This window comes from Typopeltis vanoorti, chromosome 15, assembly GCF_054136105.1.
Source record: "Typopeltis vanoorti isolate ZY-2024b chromosome 15, IOZ_Tvanoo_1.0, whole genome shotgun sequence".
Classification (NCBI taxonomy): domain Eukaryota; kingdom Metazoa; phylum Arthropoda; class Arachnida; order Uropygi; family Thelyphonidae; genus Typopeltis; species Typopeltis vanoorti.
The window spans coordinates 86,614,511-86,633,087 of record NC_143563.1 but is presented as its reverse complement, the minus strand read 5'-3'; the positions used below and the strand labels follow the sequence as shown (position 1 = coordinate 86,633,087).

At 36.4% G+C, this 18,577-nt stretch overlaps 1 protein-coding gene across 8 annotated transcripts in view; it reads right to left on the bottom strand.

Moving 5' to 3' along the window:
- Positions 1-18,577, bottom strand: part of chb (CLIP-associating protein) — a 723,643-nt gene that overhangs the window by 277,914 nt on the left and 427,152 nt on the right. For 7 of the 8 annotated variants that reach the window (XM_090405359.1, XM_090405362.1, XM_090405366.1 and 4 more), the window contains 2 exons: positions 7,616-7,680; positions 7,238-7,360 (listed from right to left, as the gene is read on the bottom strand). In XM_090405359.1, coding sequence (XP_090261485.1) covers positions 7,238-7,360; positions 7,616-7,680 — 188 coding nt within the window. The remainder of the gene's footprint in view (positions 1-7,237; positions 7,361-7,615; positions 7,681-18,577) is intronic. The other variant, XM_090405360.1, reaches the window with a different exon arrangement.

The following is an 18,577-nucleotide window of genomic DNA, read 5'->3' as shown; positions in this document are numbered from 1 at the left end:
GTCAGTACTTTTTACAGCCAAATTGCGAATTTGGTATCTACCTGGATACTCAACAAACGAGGATGAGCTAGCAATTTAGGATTTAACCAACCAAATTGTATTCTTATTGACTTAAACCAAAATATAAAATGTGGTACAACATGACAGAAATTCATGCCAGCTGGGGCGTCGTCTGGTTAAAGAAGTCCCCCGTTGTTTTTGGCAGGAAATCAATGGGAACAGCGAAAAGTCAGCTACCAGAAGAAATCCTAACCCCCCCCCAACTTAACATGAGCGTTCAAGATCGGTACTATCAACATAAGAAGCCTGAATGACAAAGAAATGGAGCTAGCTGAGCAATTCGATTAGTACCAATTCGATATAATAGGGGTGACTGAAATAAGACAAAACCTAGCAAGATCTTTCTGAGCAATAAATACAAAAGTTATATTCATGCAATGAAATTGAAGGAAAAAGAGTAGCCAGTATTCAACACTAAATACGAGTCTAATCTTCTTGAATGCCAGGCAGTCTCAAGTAGAGTGATGTGGGCAAATATGAGAATGGAGAACTGGGCAATGAGACTTATTTGTGCCTATGGTCCCACAGACAGTTCTCTATTAAGGTAGAAGTGGAGGAATTTTTTCAAGGCTTTAGAGAAAGCAACTGATACAATGAAAAATGAATAGTTGGTCCTTGTTGAGGATCTAAATAGCAGAATAGGAAATGATTGTCAGACATACAAAAATGTTTTGTGAAAATTTGGAGAAAAGGGAAAAACTAAATAAAAATGGTAAATACCTGTTGGATTTCTGCTCAGGACATGGACTGGTTATTACTAACACAATGTTCCAACATAAAAATGTGCACAAATTCACATGGAGAAAACAGGCAAGGAATAAAAAAAAGTCACATTGACTATGTTATTGTTGACAGCGATGTTTTCTTCTGGTGCAGGACACTAGAGTATAGAGGATTTGAAATTGGAAGTGATCACCATTTAGTCTTGAGCAGGATAAAATTGAATTTTATATTGAAAAGAAGTTTTAAAGCGAATAAAAGTTGAGCAGGTCACAGATGCGAACTGTACACTAAAATACACAAACATTATTATAAAAAAAAATGAGAGTCTGTGAACGGGAATCAAACCCTGGGGATTCAGTGGCAAGCCCTGAAGAAAACTCTGATTGACTCAGCCAGAGAAGCATGTGGTGAGGTTGTCTGCAAGGATAGAAAAATCAGAACTCAATGGTGGACACAGGAAGTTAAAGAGGCAGTGAAGGAAAAGAAGAAAGCATATCAAAAGTTCCTGGAAAACAAGTCAGGTTTTGTTCTTAAAGAATACAGAGACAAATGTAAGAAAGCGAAACAGTGTGTAAAACTAGCTAAACAAAAGTCATGGGAGGACTTTGGCAAGAACATAGAAAATAACTATCAAGAAGGTGGCAAAATATTCTGGAGGTTGTTGAAGAAGCTTAGAAATGGAGGAAAGAGTGCTGTAAAAGGAGTTAGAGATGATAAAGGTGACATAAAAACAGGAGAAAAACATATCTTTGAAGTATGGAGTAATTACTTCGAAAAATTGCTAAATGAAACAAGCAGTGATGACAGCACAGCAGTAAAAAAACACTGACCAGGCATGCAGTGAGGAATACACATCCATACTCGAAGTAGAAAAAAGCCATCAAAGGCTTGAAATGTGGAAAGGCAGTAGGAGTAGATGATATTCGACCAGAAATGCTGAAATATGGTGGTATAAGTCTTACAGTCGCTGCACTGCATAGTTCAGAAAGCCTGGACAGAGGGACGAATTCCCGATGATTGGAGTAGAGCTCTAATAGTACCCATATATAAAAAGGGAAATAAAACTGAATGTGAGAATTACAGAGGTATTTCCCTACTGAGTATTCCTGGCAAGATCTATGCAAGTATACTTGAGAAACGGTTGAGAAGAATTGTGGAAGAAAAGCTTGAAGAACAAGCTGGATTCAGGCCAAATAGAGGCTGTCAGGATCAGATCTTCACTTTACGACAAATAGTCGAGAAAGCATGGGAATATAACAAAGATCTGTATTTAAGTTTTGTCGATCTGGAAAAGGCATATGACAAGGTGCCAAGAGAGAAGCTATTCAATACGCTGCAGTTATATGGTGTCAATGGGGCATTATATCAAGCAATACTTGGTCTTTATATGAGTTCTAAGTCAGCAGTTAGAAATGAAAGAAGTACGGGAAGATGATTTAACATTAAATCTAGTGTCAGAAAAGATGAACATTATCCTCTCTGTTATTCATTATCTATACGGATCACATTATGAAGGAAAGTGGTATTAAACCTGATATCCAAATTGGGGATGTTAATCTCTTTGCTTTATGCAGACGATGTTATGCTTCTAAATAACTAGAAGTCTGCAAGATTTGCTGACTAAATTGATTAACTGTTGTAATAGATATGGTGTGAAGGTCAGCAATAACAAGACAAAGACTGAAAATATTTAGAAGCATTGAAAATATCAACTGCACTGTGAATGGAGAAATTATAGAACAAGTAAAACATTTCAGTTACTTAGGCACAATTTTTTAGTGAAGATGGTAAATGAAATATGGAAATAGAGAACAGAATCAAAAAATCTTAGGAATAAGATTTTTATGGTATTCATATGGAATAAGCGAAAAATTAGTCAAAACACTGAATTAGCTATATACAAGACCATGTTTAAACCAATTTTAACTTATGGATCTGAGAGCTGGGTCAGAAGTAAAACGCTTGACCAAAGACTAGAGACCGCAGACATGAGAGTCCTGAGAAAGATCAGTGGCATGAACAGATGACATCAATTGCAATATCATATTAAAAACGAGGATATTAGGAAAGAACTTTATATTGTCAGCATTCAGAAATGCATAAGCAGAGCTAATCTCAGGTGTTATGGTTGGTCACTTAAACAGAATGGCCAGGGAAAGATTAAGCAAAATGAGTGTTCTTGGCCAGGTTGGCAGGAAAAAGACCCACAGAAAGATCAAGATATATAGGTGGATTGATACAGTAAAAAGTGCCTTAGAAGATAGAAATATAAGATCTGATAATGTTGGTGTCTTGACAGGTATTAGACTATTTGTAATGTTGTAAATTTTTCACGTAGTACTATCATATCCTGTACCCCCCCCCCCCCCCCCAAAGGTATATGGCAGGAATTTGATGAAGTTCCGAATTGCTATACATTACAATACCAGATATTTCTGATTTGAAAAGAACCTCTGATGAGTTATCAATTCTCTAATGAAAGGGATACTTATGATGGAGGTAGCATGATGGTTTGGGAAAGCATCTTATTGGGAAGACACACTGACCTGCATTTGCTTCCTAGTGCAACCACCAATGCTACAACTTATAGAGATGAAGTCTTGGACTCCTTAAGTTCATCCATATGCAGATGCAATAGGAGAGACATTTATCCTCCAAGAAAACAATGTTCATCTTAATCGAGTGAAGATTGTGGACCAGTCTGTTCTAAGAGACCATCATACACATGGACTAGCCAGCCAGATCTCCTGACCTTATTCATATTGAGCATGTCTTGTGCTCTAGGTAGATGCATTGCTGCTCTCAATCCACACCCACTCCCCTCCAAAACCTTGAGGGACTTCAAGGGTCTTGCAGGAAGGATTGTTATCACCAAGTTGCTAGACACCATTATAAACAGTATGAAACACTGTTGTGAGCACTACTGTACTGCTAAGTGACCATTTTCATTATTGAGGCACTTTTGACAACCTCATCTTGATCCCTTGTTTTTTTACAAGTTTTCATGTATCCAAAGTATTTAACTATGGTGTCATACATATCTTGTATCATACTGTTTTTCACTGAACTGAAAATTCATCATACAGTGAGTTATTGTGATTTTTCTCTTTGTTCCTAAATTTATGGAAACCAGTGTATCGAAAATATGCTAAAATATGCTACTCATCTACGAATACAATATGTGTGAACTGTATTAATTTTCCAGGTATGGAAAATTAACAGTTCATTTAGATAAATCTGCATGAACACATAAAAGAAATAAAATTTAATTAGAAACAGTTAACATATTTCATTATGAGCGTTAGCATTATCAGTGTATGCCTAAAAGGGCTATGGAAAATCCTGAAGTACTTAGAAAGTGCTACTATCTTTCACATACAGGCAACTGTATACTATAGTAAACATAAAACGTAAACTATATTTTTTTAATATACATTTTAGTATATTAAAAAAAAAGTTTAAAATTGCAATTTGGCCTAGGAAATCAATCTCTGTAATTTACATTAAACCAATGTAATAAATAATGCAGAAAATTACAATTAGCTCACATCATCATCATCCTATGGTTGGTATCAACCTCATGAGAAGAAAGACAAGACTTATGGTTTTGTAAACGCCATGTAGGCCAGCCATGTTCAGAGATCTGCTTCTATCTCTGTTGAGATGCATGAACATGAGATTTGATGAATGCATGGCAAAAGACAAGCAAAGAAATCAGATTGTAAGAAAGAGCTATAATTAGTGGTTTAGTTAACTGGGACAAAAACTGCATCCACAGCATTTCACTTGAACAATGCAGCGGTGAATCGACACCTCAACCTCTCTTTCTGTGTCAAAAAAGGTAGAGCATGGTCTTACCCTAAATACCTTGGAGTGAGCCTGGACAGAAGCCTAACCTATAAAAGGCACATCACTAACCTATCCAACAAAATTAAAACAAGAAATAATATCATCTCACAGCTTGCTGGAACAACTTGGGGTTGTGGTGATGATGTCTTAAGGTCGTCTATCTACACTAGCCCTCACATTCTCTGCAGCAGAATACTATGCCCCTGTCAGCTGAGAAAGAAGTGTGCACACAACATAGATACCCAGCTAGACTACCATGTGCACAATTAGTGGGCAACTGAGAAGCACCCCCTCTCCCCTGGCTACCTGTCCTATCCAACATCGCTCCACCATATATACAGAGAAGACAAGCCTCGATTAAGGTATTTAGCAAAGAAATGAGTAACCCGCTCCTGTCCCTGCACCAGACTTATAAATCCACCCTAGTCTTCGCCTAAAATCCTTACTGGTCCATGGTCGTACTCTCTTTCTGCCTTACCATCAGCACCTGACATGTGGAGAGAACACTGGTCCAACAATCTTCCAACAAATGGTTTCCTGGTTGAAGATCCCTGTGCTCTGCAGCATGGTTTTGAAATTCCTAGGAAGATTTGGTCATCTATCAAAAGGTTCAGAACTAACCAGGACAGATGTATCTACCTACTGCATAAATGGAGACTACCAGACCGCCCATATTGTGACTGTTCCCCTGTGGCCCAGACAATCACTCATATCGTGAATGATGCCTCCAGGACATCCACATGGTGACAGAAGAGGCCCTGGATTTGTTTTCTGGTCTGGACATTAACCTGTACCTGCTTTTACCATAAGAATAAATAAATAAATAAAGTTGACTGGGAGTCTGTGATGCCCATCTATGAAATTCTTTGAACACTTATAGTATATCATCACTGAAAGTGGGCTATGGATTATTATTATTTCTTGTTGTTTTTATTTTATTTAATTTATTTTTTAGATGATCTGGAAACCCTGCTCTATAAACCAAATGTGAAACATTTTCAAGCCACTTTAGATAATGCAATGCACTCCCATCTAAAGGTATTTGTAAACATCCAATGCTGTGACAGGATTCAAAAACACAACCTGTTGGTTTGAGAGCAGGTACACTACCACTCAACCAAGCAGGGCAGTTTGAGAATTCTGGCGACATATGTGAAGGTATCCTTCACATACAGAATGGAAGATTAAACATATTTTACTGTCTAGAGGTTTATGAGTAAAACAGTTAGCTTGTTTGAACCATGCTAAGACCATAGCCATATCAGAACATTGCTTTCGAATATATTAAAATTTCCTTTAAGTATTTCAAAGGAAGATGCTGTGAGTGCTTCTTAGTGGAGTCTTGACTGTATTTCTGAGAAGGATGATACACATAACCTAACTGAAACAGCAGTTTGCAAGAATGGGTAGTGAGAGGCAACATGTGTAGTTCCCACACTTTATAGTTTATTTTTCTAGGTGAAATATTCTTGATTAACAAAACATTTAATTAACTGAAAAAAAAAATCTACTGGAAACACATGGAAAAAACTTTCCAGATTGTCAGTGCTAAAGAGAGAGCACAGGCAGTTAAAACTAAGCATTATATCAGAAGAATCTAACCTTAAATATTTAATTTTTTAGAGAAAAGCAGTAATATTTTTAATATATGATCTTGAGTGAAGATTAAAGGATTAGAGAAGTACCATTACCAACATGAAGACTAAAATGGATGAGACAGCTAAATAATAATTATAAGATAGAGTTAATAAGAAAAGTCTCAAGCGCTATGTTAATGATGGTAATTGTAACAATTTCAAGTGTATCTTGTATGTACAGAATTTAGTCTTTAGCTTAGTTCAATATATAACAGAAATCAATATTTAAATTTTGTATTTCTGGAAAAGGCATACTCATAAGGTGCCTAGAGAAAAGCTGTTCAAATCATTACACAGTGAGAATCAGCTTGTTTTCATGGAAAGGGTTGAAGCAGCATTGAATAAATTACCTGAGGAGGGTGGGAAAGGTGCAGACAGTAAATGAGTTTAAGACGTGGTACAACAAACTGTTCTCTATAGTAGTTCTAATGATCAGTTTCATGACTACAATGAGGTCCAGATAATAATACAGTGTGACAGCAATATTTGTCTTTCCTCCAGAGTAACAGCCTTACATAGCTTAAACTTAATTTGTAAGTCAGCAATTAGAATTGACAGAAGTACAGAAGATAGTTTGATGCAAAAATTGGATGTAAGACAAGGGTGCACACTACCACTAAGATTAGCATGCTATCTACAAAATCCATAATAAGAAGACAATCTGATTAATATTAGAAGATTATATATCTCCCTTTTTTTCACACACAAATGCATGCATGCTTGAAGAAATGAAAAGATGAACAGAATATACAATAAATGTAATAGAGAAGCTGTCAAACATGCAGAATATCAATTTAGCAAAAATAAAACTTAAAATATATTCAGCAAGTGCATAAGATTACTAAATGAAAACTTTTCATGCATGGGATTTAAAATAAGCTTCAATAAATAAAAAAAATCAAGAAAGAAAATAAATTTTAAAAATAAAAAAAGTAAGAAGGTAGAGAATTTCTTCACAATGGACTTACGCAAAGAGAACCCAGAACCTCGTGTAAGGTTTGCAGCTGTTGAAAATGATGTTCGGGCTTTGGCCCGCCTAACAGCTGCCAAATCTATGGCACTATTCGACCTCACACTCATGGGAACAGAAGCTAAAAAGGAATGGGGGAGGAAATAAGCAAACAAAATATAAAATTTTATCATATAATTATTATAATCAATAAATAAAAAACCTAAACAGAAACACCATTCCTGAAAACAGATTACAAATGTAACATCACAGCAAATAAAAAAGAATTAATCATACTTTATAATAATCAGCACAAAGGAAAGAAATAAATGAACTCATGCAAGAGTAAGAATGGGGAAAAACTGACATCACTAGAAAAACAGAGCAAAATATTTACCTGCATCAGATGTGCTGTTACTGCGAATTGGAATACCCGATCTTCTTCCTAATGTGGATCTATTACTAAAAATATTAAGATATCAATTTAAAAGAAAGTATATTATCCCCTCAAGAAGTGTTATCAAATGTAAAACTCAAGTGATGAGTTACAGCTATAACTCTAAGAGATATGCAGTTTACTGTTAACTAAAGAAACATTGCCAAAAAATACCAATTACATAAGAAAAACATTGTTACTGCAAACAATAGTGGTTCTGAGAGAATCGCTATTCCATGCTGTTCTATTTTAATAATAATTAAAAGCCACACTTGAAAAGAAACAAGCAAACAATGATTAATTTAAAAAATATATATATATATTATCAAAGAAGATTAATAACTATTAATAATCAATTAATATTATGATTATTAATGAAATTAATAATAAAACTATTAATAATAAATATTAAACAGCTAACAACTAGATGTAAGATGCATTTCCTGCTTAATTTTGAAATCTCAGGTCTAATGCACAAATACATAAGAGCAATTTAACATACACATTTATTAAATTACTATTTCTGAACTATCATGATGCTAGTAAAACTTGGTATATTACATGACAGTCGCATGAGTTTTGTGATTTAACTGCTATAATCTGCAAAAATGATTTTCATAACCTAAGCCTACTAAGTCGCAATGTTTTACTGGGGCATTCACCAACTGTGTAGTGTGATCCCTTGATTGTGATTTGTGGTACTATTTGAGTGAAGAACCTTGCAGACTCACTGTCATAATAATGTTCAAAAAGAAATGCATACCATAGCCTTTTGTGTTGTTTCATGTATGCTATTTTATAAAATAACTTTTATGGTATGTTTGCAAAGTATCTTGGCAACATGAATTGATGCAACATCTTTGCATGAATAATGTTCTGATCTGAGGTGGTCTTCAAGCAAAACACTTTCAAATGATGTTTCTAGAGAAAAGAAAAGTTGGATGAAACTGATTCCATAACCAACTAGTCAGTCATGAAACCTCACAAAATGCTTAGATAAAAATCAGATCTCCAATTAAAAAAAAAAATAGGAACAAAAACAACTTAAAGTATTAGTTAATTTATCAACATATTAGTTAAATGACTAGAATGAAGTGTCCTACAGAAAGGTTTCAAACCATGCAGTTAATCCCCCCCCCCACATACATACTAAAGCTAGCCTTTACAGTTATAGCAAGTACTGAAAAGGCATTAATGTTGTCCACACTGTATGATCAAAAACTTCAAATAAATCACTACTGTATGATGCACGAATTAAGAACTGCTGTTCTACTCTGAAGATCAAAAGTACTAAATTTATTTATTTATTCAGCATATGGGGAAATATTGAGCAAAACTATATACAGACTGAGATCTCATTTAGCCAGCCAATAGCACTCTGGGAGTAAATGCAAATTCCTAATAATAATAATGTCTTTCAAGTCTTCCAAATATGTCATATGCTTTTTCTCATATCAAAGAAAAAGATACAAAGTGTTTGTGTTTTAGGAATGCATCTCGAAAGGATGCTTTCAGTTAGACTAGATCAGTGGTCTCCATAGTGGGGTACGCGAGTCGATACGTGGGGGTACGTCATAAAAAGTTTTATATTGATAGGAAAAAATTAAGTAATTAAAGATAAAGAATATTACTTTCTTTCATCAATTAAACATACATCTAATATAGACAAAGACATTATAAAGATCCTGTAAACTTAAATTTGCGAGTAGTGCACATTGGGCGACTTTGCACACATAATCGTCCGTGGCAAAGCTGTCATGTTTTTTAAAACTAGGGAGTATATCTTGACATTAAATACAACACAACTTTGAAAAACGCATTTCAACAGAAATCTCTTCACAATTGGTGGATGGGACTGAAGTCCGAGTATAGCAATTTAGTAAACACAGCAAATGATGCGCTCCTACCGTTTGGTTCTACTTATTTATGTGGGGTATCATTTTCCGCAATGACAGGTATTAAAACCAAATATCGAAATAAATTAAACTTGAAACCAAACCTTCGTATCGCAGTATCAGAAGCCATCAAACCAGAATTTCAAGAAATTATGAAAGAAATGCAAGGCCATTGTTCACATTAAATATTGTAATATGTTTGTAAGCTGTTAATGGATAGTGGAATGTTAATGGATAAAGAATGTTAATGGATAAAGAATGTTAATGGATAAAGAATGTTAATGTTAATAATTATGGAAGTTGGATTGTCTTCTATTGGCTCCAGAGCCCATAGAAGACAAGAGTCAATCATTTTTCCAGAATCTTGCACAAGTAGCTGGTCTGAAAAAATGGTTAATAGTTCATTGGAGATTCTGGATCCTTTCCTGGCTTGACAAAGGCAATAATAATCACATTTTGCTAGATATCCAGAAAAAGATTCTCACAGAATATTCTGTTGAACAGGTGGAGTAGTTGATGACAGATGCTTGATCATCTCATAATGCTTGATTATCTACTCCAGAAGCAGTTTTGTGGCATTAAAGCTTTAATTTCTTCTTTCGTGAACAGCCTGTTGTATTCTTCATTACCACTCAAAGGGAACAGAAAAAGTTTCAGTAAAAAACTCCCCGAGATTCTGCAATTGTGCATCCATTATAACCAAGGATGTACGTGGGTGGGTGGTATATCTGTACTTCATTTTCTGGATTTTATCCCACACTTCTTTGCTGATGGTTGCTCTTGTTATGAAATATGTGTATTGGATCTGATGACAGATATGTCATGCTCAGGATCTAGCACATTTGTTGAAGCTGCTACAACTGTAGTACAAGCATCTTGCATAATATTCTATCAGGATTCACTGAATTACTGATAGATGAGCAAACTATCAGAGATTCGAATTCTGCTATGGAAGAGAAGGTGAGACAGTCAGCTTGCACAATTTTCAGTCATCATATCTCTGATATAGTATATGGATGTCCATGTAAAAAAGTGGATAACATGGGGAAAATGATCACTCTCAAATAAGTTATCAGTTTACCACTGAAAGAGTAGGGGGGGAGGGGAGAGAGAGAGGGAGAGAGAGAGCAGACAGTTAGGTCAGTGGCAGAGAATGTTCGAGTAGGCATATGGAACCAGGTGTTGCTTCCCACATGCTGTTGTCGAGCATATGCTAAACAACATATCCTCTGATGTTAGTTCAGGTACTACCCCACAGAGTGTTGTGACCATTTAAATCGCCAATTAAAAGTAAAGGGGATATAATTATAATACGACACCATCAAGGTCATCCTGAGAGACATTTGCAGCATACTGCTTTAAGAGATCTGACTGAGAATTGGATTGTGAGAAGGGGTGGGGACTGCTCTCACAAGGATGAGAACTCTTAGGTAGGCAGGTCTACCTCCCATCTTGTCCTTACAAATAATGGCTACATTTCATAATGTCATATCATCACTGGACTTCAAATACACTTCAACTATGCATTATGCAAGTAAAAGCAGTTTAATTTATACTCTGCAAGAGAACCTTTGTGTCATTAAAGTTTGGAAGTAATCCACAATTCTATTGTAGAACTATTTTCACTATTTCTTTTTGGTGGTATAATCTGTCTTTGCTTTCACTGGCCTTGGATTATTTCTTTCTGGAGAATCGTAAACAGTCAACATTCATAATTTCTTCTTGGGGAAAAACAAGAGAACATCAAATTAGAGTTCTCCCTCAAGGATGTTAATTGTTTTATCTTAAGGGGGAGAGGGGGGAACAGCAGTACCTATTCCATCTATTAATGGATCTGGAGGAATGTCTTTAATTCTCTTTGGCAAAAGTTTTTTTTTTTTAGTGGGATTCTCTTGTTGCGAGACTACTTTTGGTATAAGAGTGAGCCCATATCAATTTTTCTCTTTTATGCATTCTAAGCAGACAATAAGCAAATCATGTTGTTCAAGGATGTTGTAAGAGTGACAAGTTGGGGACCAACATACACACACACAATAACACTTTCTTTGCATTTGTCTTCTCAGTATAAGAGGATTTACTACTAGATGTTGCTACATTTGTGGTATACTGCTTCCTCATCTCCTGATTGGGGATGCTCTGCTTAGTTTTTAATTTTCTCTATATTCTTGAGGTCCCCAATAGATATTGCACAGAAATGATCTGATTATGCCCACATTGATTGTTCCTCAGAAAATATCCCCATGAACTGAGTTTTCTCACTGATTTTGGAGATCCTGCCAATCTTCCAATCCTTTTTGGATGAAGAAGGATGACATTTTCCCCAAGTGGATGTTCTTCAGTTAAGTGTAACATTAAAAAGATTCAGCATGTTTATTGCAACCTCTCATGTTTTAAAGTTGATGTTGCAATCGTTTCTGAACATAGTTGAGACTTCGGCAAACTTGAGTATGAAAAAGCCATTCTCAACAGGAATTTGATTCACGGCTAGACCTCCACATCCACTCTCAGGCAAGCAATGACCTCCCTCAGGAGCAGAACATCAGGGCTACCCCAGATGCTATATACCAGTACTACAACAAATCATTAATCCTGGCCAGGCCACCCAGGACTTCCAAGGTTGCCAAAGCAGTGACCAGAGCAATATGAGACTAGCATATTAACCTTTCAGATGTCCACTGATCACACCACATGGCAGTAGCAAGGTATCCAAATCCCAGCGAGTGATAGTGGTCTGGAAAATAGGATAGTAATAAAGGCTCAGGAAAAGTAGAGTAAAGAACATCTGAACACCACTGGGATGTCCCCCAAGCACCATGAAGAAGTGCCCCACATGGAAGAGAAAACAGCTGACATCAACGATTAAATATGAAAAAGATGAGTCTATTAGAAGTGACTAAATGACAAAAACACCTGAAATTTATGACAGATACCTTTAAAAGATATACAGATACGATATTTTTTATTGACAATTTTTCTCCAAATTAGAACTTCGATATGGTCAGATCATATATTTCTGTCTCCTGAGGAAGGCACTTCTACTTTGTATCAGTGCACTTAGATCTTTATCTCTCTTTGGGTTTTCTTCCTCCTGCCATCCTGACATTAAATGCCTGTTTTGCTACCTTTCTTTTCCCATTCTATTTTAGCAATAATACCACTTCAGCTCTCTTCACACATTTCTAAATGCTAACACTCTTCTTCTTCTGCAGCTTCTCCCACTTAAGTGGGGTCAATGTTTGTTATGAGTCTCCTCCACACCTTCCTGTCTTGGGCTGTCACCACATCCAAGTTCTTCATCTTCAAGTCCTCTTCTACCAGCTCCCTCCATCTCTTCTTTGGCCGCCCACGCTTCCGCCTTCCTTGCACATCCATCTGCATGACCCTTATTCCCACATATTCGTCCTCCCTCCTCATCACATGACCAAACCATCTCAACCTTGCCTCCTGTATTTTCGCTCCTAAGTTCGTAACTTTCACTGTTCCCCTGACATAGTCATTTCTCAGATGATCCTTTCTGGTCACACCGCACATCCACCTAAGCATTCTCATCTCTGCTACTTCCATCCTGCTAATGTTATTTTTCCTCAGGGCCACAGTTTCTATAGCATATGTCATAGCTGGCCTCACTACTGTCCTATAAATTTTGCCTTTCAGATTGATCGGCACCCTCTTATCACATAACACTCCAGCCATCTCCCTCCAGTTCCTCCAACCTGCTTGTATCCTGCATCCCACTTCCTTCTCACCTCCTCCATCTTCTTCCACTGTCGAACCTAAGTATCTAAAGTCTCTCACCTTCCTGATGACATTTCCTTCCAGCTCCAGGTCTGTCTCCTGGCCACCGCCCACTGCACAACACATATACTCTGTCTTACTTCTGCTCAGTCTCATACCTCTCTCTTCCAGTATTTTTCTCCATCTTTCCAGTTTAGTTTCCGCTTCTTCTCTTGAATCTACACACAGCAAGATGTCATTTGCATACAACATTGTCCAAGGTGCATCTTCTCTCACCTCCTCTGTTACCACCTCCATCACAATATTAAACAGAAACGGACTTAATGCTGACCCTTGATGCAAGCCAACTGTTACTTGAAAACTTTCTGTCTGTCCCAAACAGGTCCGAACACTTGTCTTCACATTTCTGTACATTTCCTGCACCAACCTGACATATTTCTCCAGCACCTTCTTCTCCCTCAGACACCTCCACACTTCTTGCCTTGGCACTCTATCGTATGCTTTCTCCAGATCAATAAATACCAGATGTAGCTCCCTTTGTTTCTCTCGATATTTTTCCATCATCTGTCGTAACCCAAAGATAGCATCTGTTGTTGATCTACCAGGCATGAAGCCAAATTGTTCCTTTGCAATCTCCACCTCCTCCCTCAATCTACCATCAAGAATCCTTTCTAGGATCTTCATTGTGTGGGACATCAACTTTATTCCTCTGTAATTTTTACAGTCTTGTGCATCCCCTTTACCCTTGTAGATGGGAACAAGAGTACTCTCCCTCCATTCCTCGGGTATATTTTCCTGTTGGCAAACTTTCATGAACAGGTCCCACAGCAGGTCAATTCCCTCTTCCCTCAGTGCCTTCCATGCTTCCACTGGAATTCTGTCGGGGCCCACCGCTTTTCCATTCCTCATCCTCTTCATGGCCTCCGTCACTTCCATTCTACTGATGTTCTGCACCATTCCCTCAGAAGGCTGCCCATCTCCTCTGTGAGTTCTTGCATTTTCCTCATTCAGAAGTCCCTCAAAGTATATTTTCCATCTGTTTCTTATGTCCACATCCCTCCATAATACTCTTCCTTCAGCATCTTTGATCTGCCTCACATGTAAGATGTCCTTAGCTGCTTTATTTCTACATTTCGCTAGTTGGTAAATTTTTCTCTGTCCTTCCTTTGTTTCTAATTGATCATACAGATCTTGATATGCCATGGCCTTCGCCTGTGCCACAACTCTCTTGGCTTCTTGCTTTCTCTCTTTGTACACCTCTCTGTCCTCTTCCACTCTTGACTCATCCCACTTCTGCTTTGCGTTCCTCTTAGCTGTCACTGCCACTTGTACATCATTATTCCACCACCAACCCTCCTTCTGCTCTCTAATCTTTCCAGATGTCTCACCAAGCACCTCGATTGCACAGCTCAGGATTACTTTTGAATTATGTTTCCACCAATCTTGTACACTTTCCAGTCCATCCGAAATCCTCTCTAACACTCTCTCCCTAAAACGATTCCTCACACTCTCTTCTTTTAAGCGAAACCACTTAATTGTCTTCATCCCATGGCAACCAGAAGTTCTTATCTTCGATCTTAATTTAAAGTCTGCGCACAGCAGTCGGTATTGTTGTGCTACTTGATCTGTTGGAATTACCTTACAATTTGTCACAACCTTAAGATGTTTTCTTCTAGTCAAAATGTAGTCAATTTGTGAGCTGTTGTTACCTAAATGCTAACACTATCAAGTTCTATTCTAATATCTTCATTTTTAATGTGATTTTGCAAATGATGCCATTTGTTTACTGCTCAATTTTTATCAGAACTCTTTTGTCTGTGGTCTATAGTCTTTGATCAAACTACTTTGCATTTACTCCAGCTCTCATCTCACCTAGTTAAAACTGTTCTATATATCAATGGTGTTCTGACTTTCTCTCTTATTCCATAAATTTATTCACTGGATTCTATAACACACCAGCTTTGCTTACTTTCTGGCTACTTCCATATTTAATTTGGAATCTTCACTAAAAACTGTCAACAGTTGAAATGTTCTACTTGTTTTACTTCTTAAAAAACTACATGCATTTAGTTTTTTAAGTTATATATATCTAGCTTGGACCAATAAGCAACTGTCCTCCCACCCCCTTAACACCTTCATACCAGACTGTTTCACATGTGGCTCATCTGTTCAGCTCATCGCTTAAAATGTTACATGATATTCTTCTCCTATTTATCTAGCTTTGATATGTAAACAATATCCATAAGACATTCACATCTGATTGTTTCACACATGTGATGCATCTAGCACATTCAGCAATATACATGACATGCCAATTTCAAGTTTTTCAGTAAAATTTTCGTGTAAAATGAATATTTGCAAACTGTCTGCTTAGTATATATGTGCATGTGTCCACATGCATGCACGCGCACACACACACCTAAACCTTCAGAAATTTTAAAATACAATTATAACATCTTGCTTTATTATCAGTAAATTATATAACTGGGAAGCAAAAGTCTTTCCCTTCTAACATAACTTTAATTTCTCTAGAAATGATTCATCATGCACCTACCGGATGGCAGACCAAAGTACGAGATAATTTGTCCTAGCTTTCTAGCTTGGACCAATAAACAATTGTCCCCACAACCCTTAACACCTTCATACCAGACTGTTTCACATGTGGCTCATCTGTTCAGCTCATCGCTTAAAATGCTACATGATATTCTCCTCCTATTTATCTAGCTTTGATATGTAAGCAATATCCATAAGACATTCACATCTGATTGTTTCACACATGTGATGCATCTGGCACATTCAGCAATATACATGACATGTCAATTTCAAGTTTTTCAGTAAAATTTTCATGTAAAACAAATATTTGCAAACTGTCTGCTTAGTATATACGTGCATGTGTCCACATGCATGCACGTGCGCGCACACACACACACCTAAACCTTCAGAAATTTTAAAATACAAACAATTATAACATTTCGCTTTATTATCAGTAAATTATATAACTGGGAAGCAAAAGTCTTTCCCTTCTAACATAACTTTAGTTTCTCTAGAAATGATTCATCATGCACCCACCAGATGGCAGACCAAAGTATGAGATAATTTGTTTCATCCCACACCACAGGCAAGTACCAAATGACAAGTTGTGTCATGAGAAAATATTGGAAATGAACTTGATATTATTAGCATTCATGAATGTGTATAGAAGTACAGGAACATGTAAAGCACCCTTTGAAAGTACACATGATCCAGAATATTTTTTAATTAAATGAACTGTACTAACCTAGAACAATTTTTGCTTTCCAGTTTTTAGGAAACTGAAGCCAAAATATTTACTGAAAAAGTATTGAATCTTTAATGTGTGTGATTTTTTACTCGTATAATATATTTGTGAAGATTTTAAAAGAAATAGCTTGCAGAAACATTATTGTTTATGTTTTATTTAGCATCAAAGACATCTCACATTTGGAGTTTAGAAGTAGCTTTCCAGATTTGCCAAATTTCCTTTCGTCCGTTATTCATGAAGTTTGAATGAAGTGTTCAAAATGTATTTTTAATGACATCTTACATTTCATCATCTGGCTGGCTTTCATCAAGTAAAAATTTTAAGTACAGATTAAGTAGTTCAACATAATTTTTGGAGTTTTCATTATAATCGCCCTGTTATGTGTCCTCAATGGGTGAATAAGATTATGACAATACTTATATAATTAAGTTATTATTATTCCCTCTTATTTGAAGTCTGAAAGCTACTGGTATAAATGGTGACCTATGGTTAGAAAGACATGGGTTATAATCTCAGATAAGAGATGAACTTTTCTAAGGGCTTTTCAGCTGAAGGCAAGTTGGCTAGTCTCATCTAGATGGAGAGTTTCGGTCTCCCTTAATCCCCCTCATTTTTTTCACTCTACAAAACTAATTGTGGCTTCAGAAAACACACAATTAACAGATATAACAGCCTGTGCTTATACTGGTTGTTTCAGCCATAATCAAAACCAATGCATTCTTCTTATTTCTGTTGTCAGGAGTATCAGAATTAAGAGGAAGGAGTTTTGTGAAAAAATAAATAAAATAAAAACGTGTTATTGAGGGATTTGGCCCAAACTATATGCATTACTGAAACTTGGATGATGAATGATGACAGAGGGATAGAATGCAACAGATGTTGTATTTTTGAGAAGGACTGGGCAATGGATATGCTGATGATAGCATTCTTTTTGGTCATCTTTGCTCCATTTCTGAACATTTGCAACAACCTCAATCATTTTACCATCAACATGTATTTATTTTCTTTCCAAAATCTTTGAATGACTTGTTTAGCTACTTACATATCTTAGCTTTCTTACATCTTCCACAATATTAGTTATTGCTACATGCTGGCATCTTTTAATAAGATTTATTTTCTAAGACTGCCTCATTAATTTCATGAGGCACACCAGAGTTCTGGGTTTTCTGTCCATGCATACAATTTTCAACATAGGATGTCAGTGGATTTCTAATGTTTAGTTGTTGCTTTTGAGCTTTCACTTTTTTCTCCAATAATATTTGTCAATTTTAGCCCATAGTTTACATGAAAACTTTTCATCCGATTAAATGTTTCAGTGCAGGAAGGAACACCATTTCCACAGGCACTTGCCTCATTTGTCCCCTTACAACTTTCCACATAATAAAAAATGTCATCAACTAATAACTCTCTTTCAAAAGTTTATAGATCTCTATCACACCCCTCTTTTATCTGTTTACCAGTGTTTGCAGTGCACATTCTCTCAATCTACATTCCATAAACCTGATATAATCTTTGTTATGTTCTTCTTTATCCCTTTGGAAGCTGGGAGACCAAATCTGCACATACAATAATCCCAGTAGTCATACCAAAGCCTTGTAAACTGGCAAAATTACTTCCTTATCCTTACATGCCAATGTTCATTTCAACACTGCAACTATCCTGAGTTGCATTTGCAATTTTTTGCAACATGACCTATGAACTTCAGTTTCCTCTTCACTATAAGTCCAAGATCCCTAGTCTCAGTTTTTTGTAACATAATCCCACCAAAATAATATGCCATTGGAAATCTCATCATGCCAAAGTGAATAACTTGATACTTGCTAACACTGAATTGACAATCAATGCATTCATTCAAATAATTCTGTAAGTGCTGCATATCGATAGCAACCCTGACATCTTTGCATTATCAACATAATAACTGAACATCTGTCAGACCATTCCCAATATCATTAATGTAAGTTTCAGTAAGGAAATACCGTGAGTAGACATATTACTAACTATTATAATAATGGA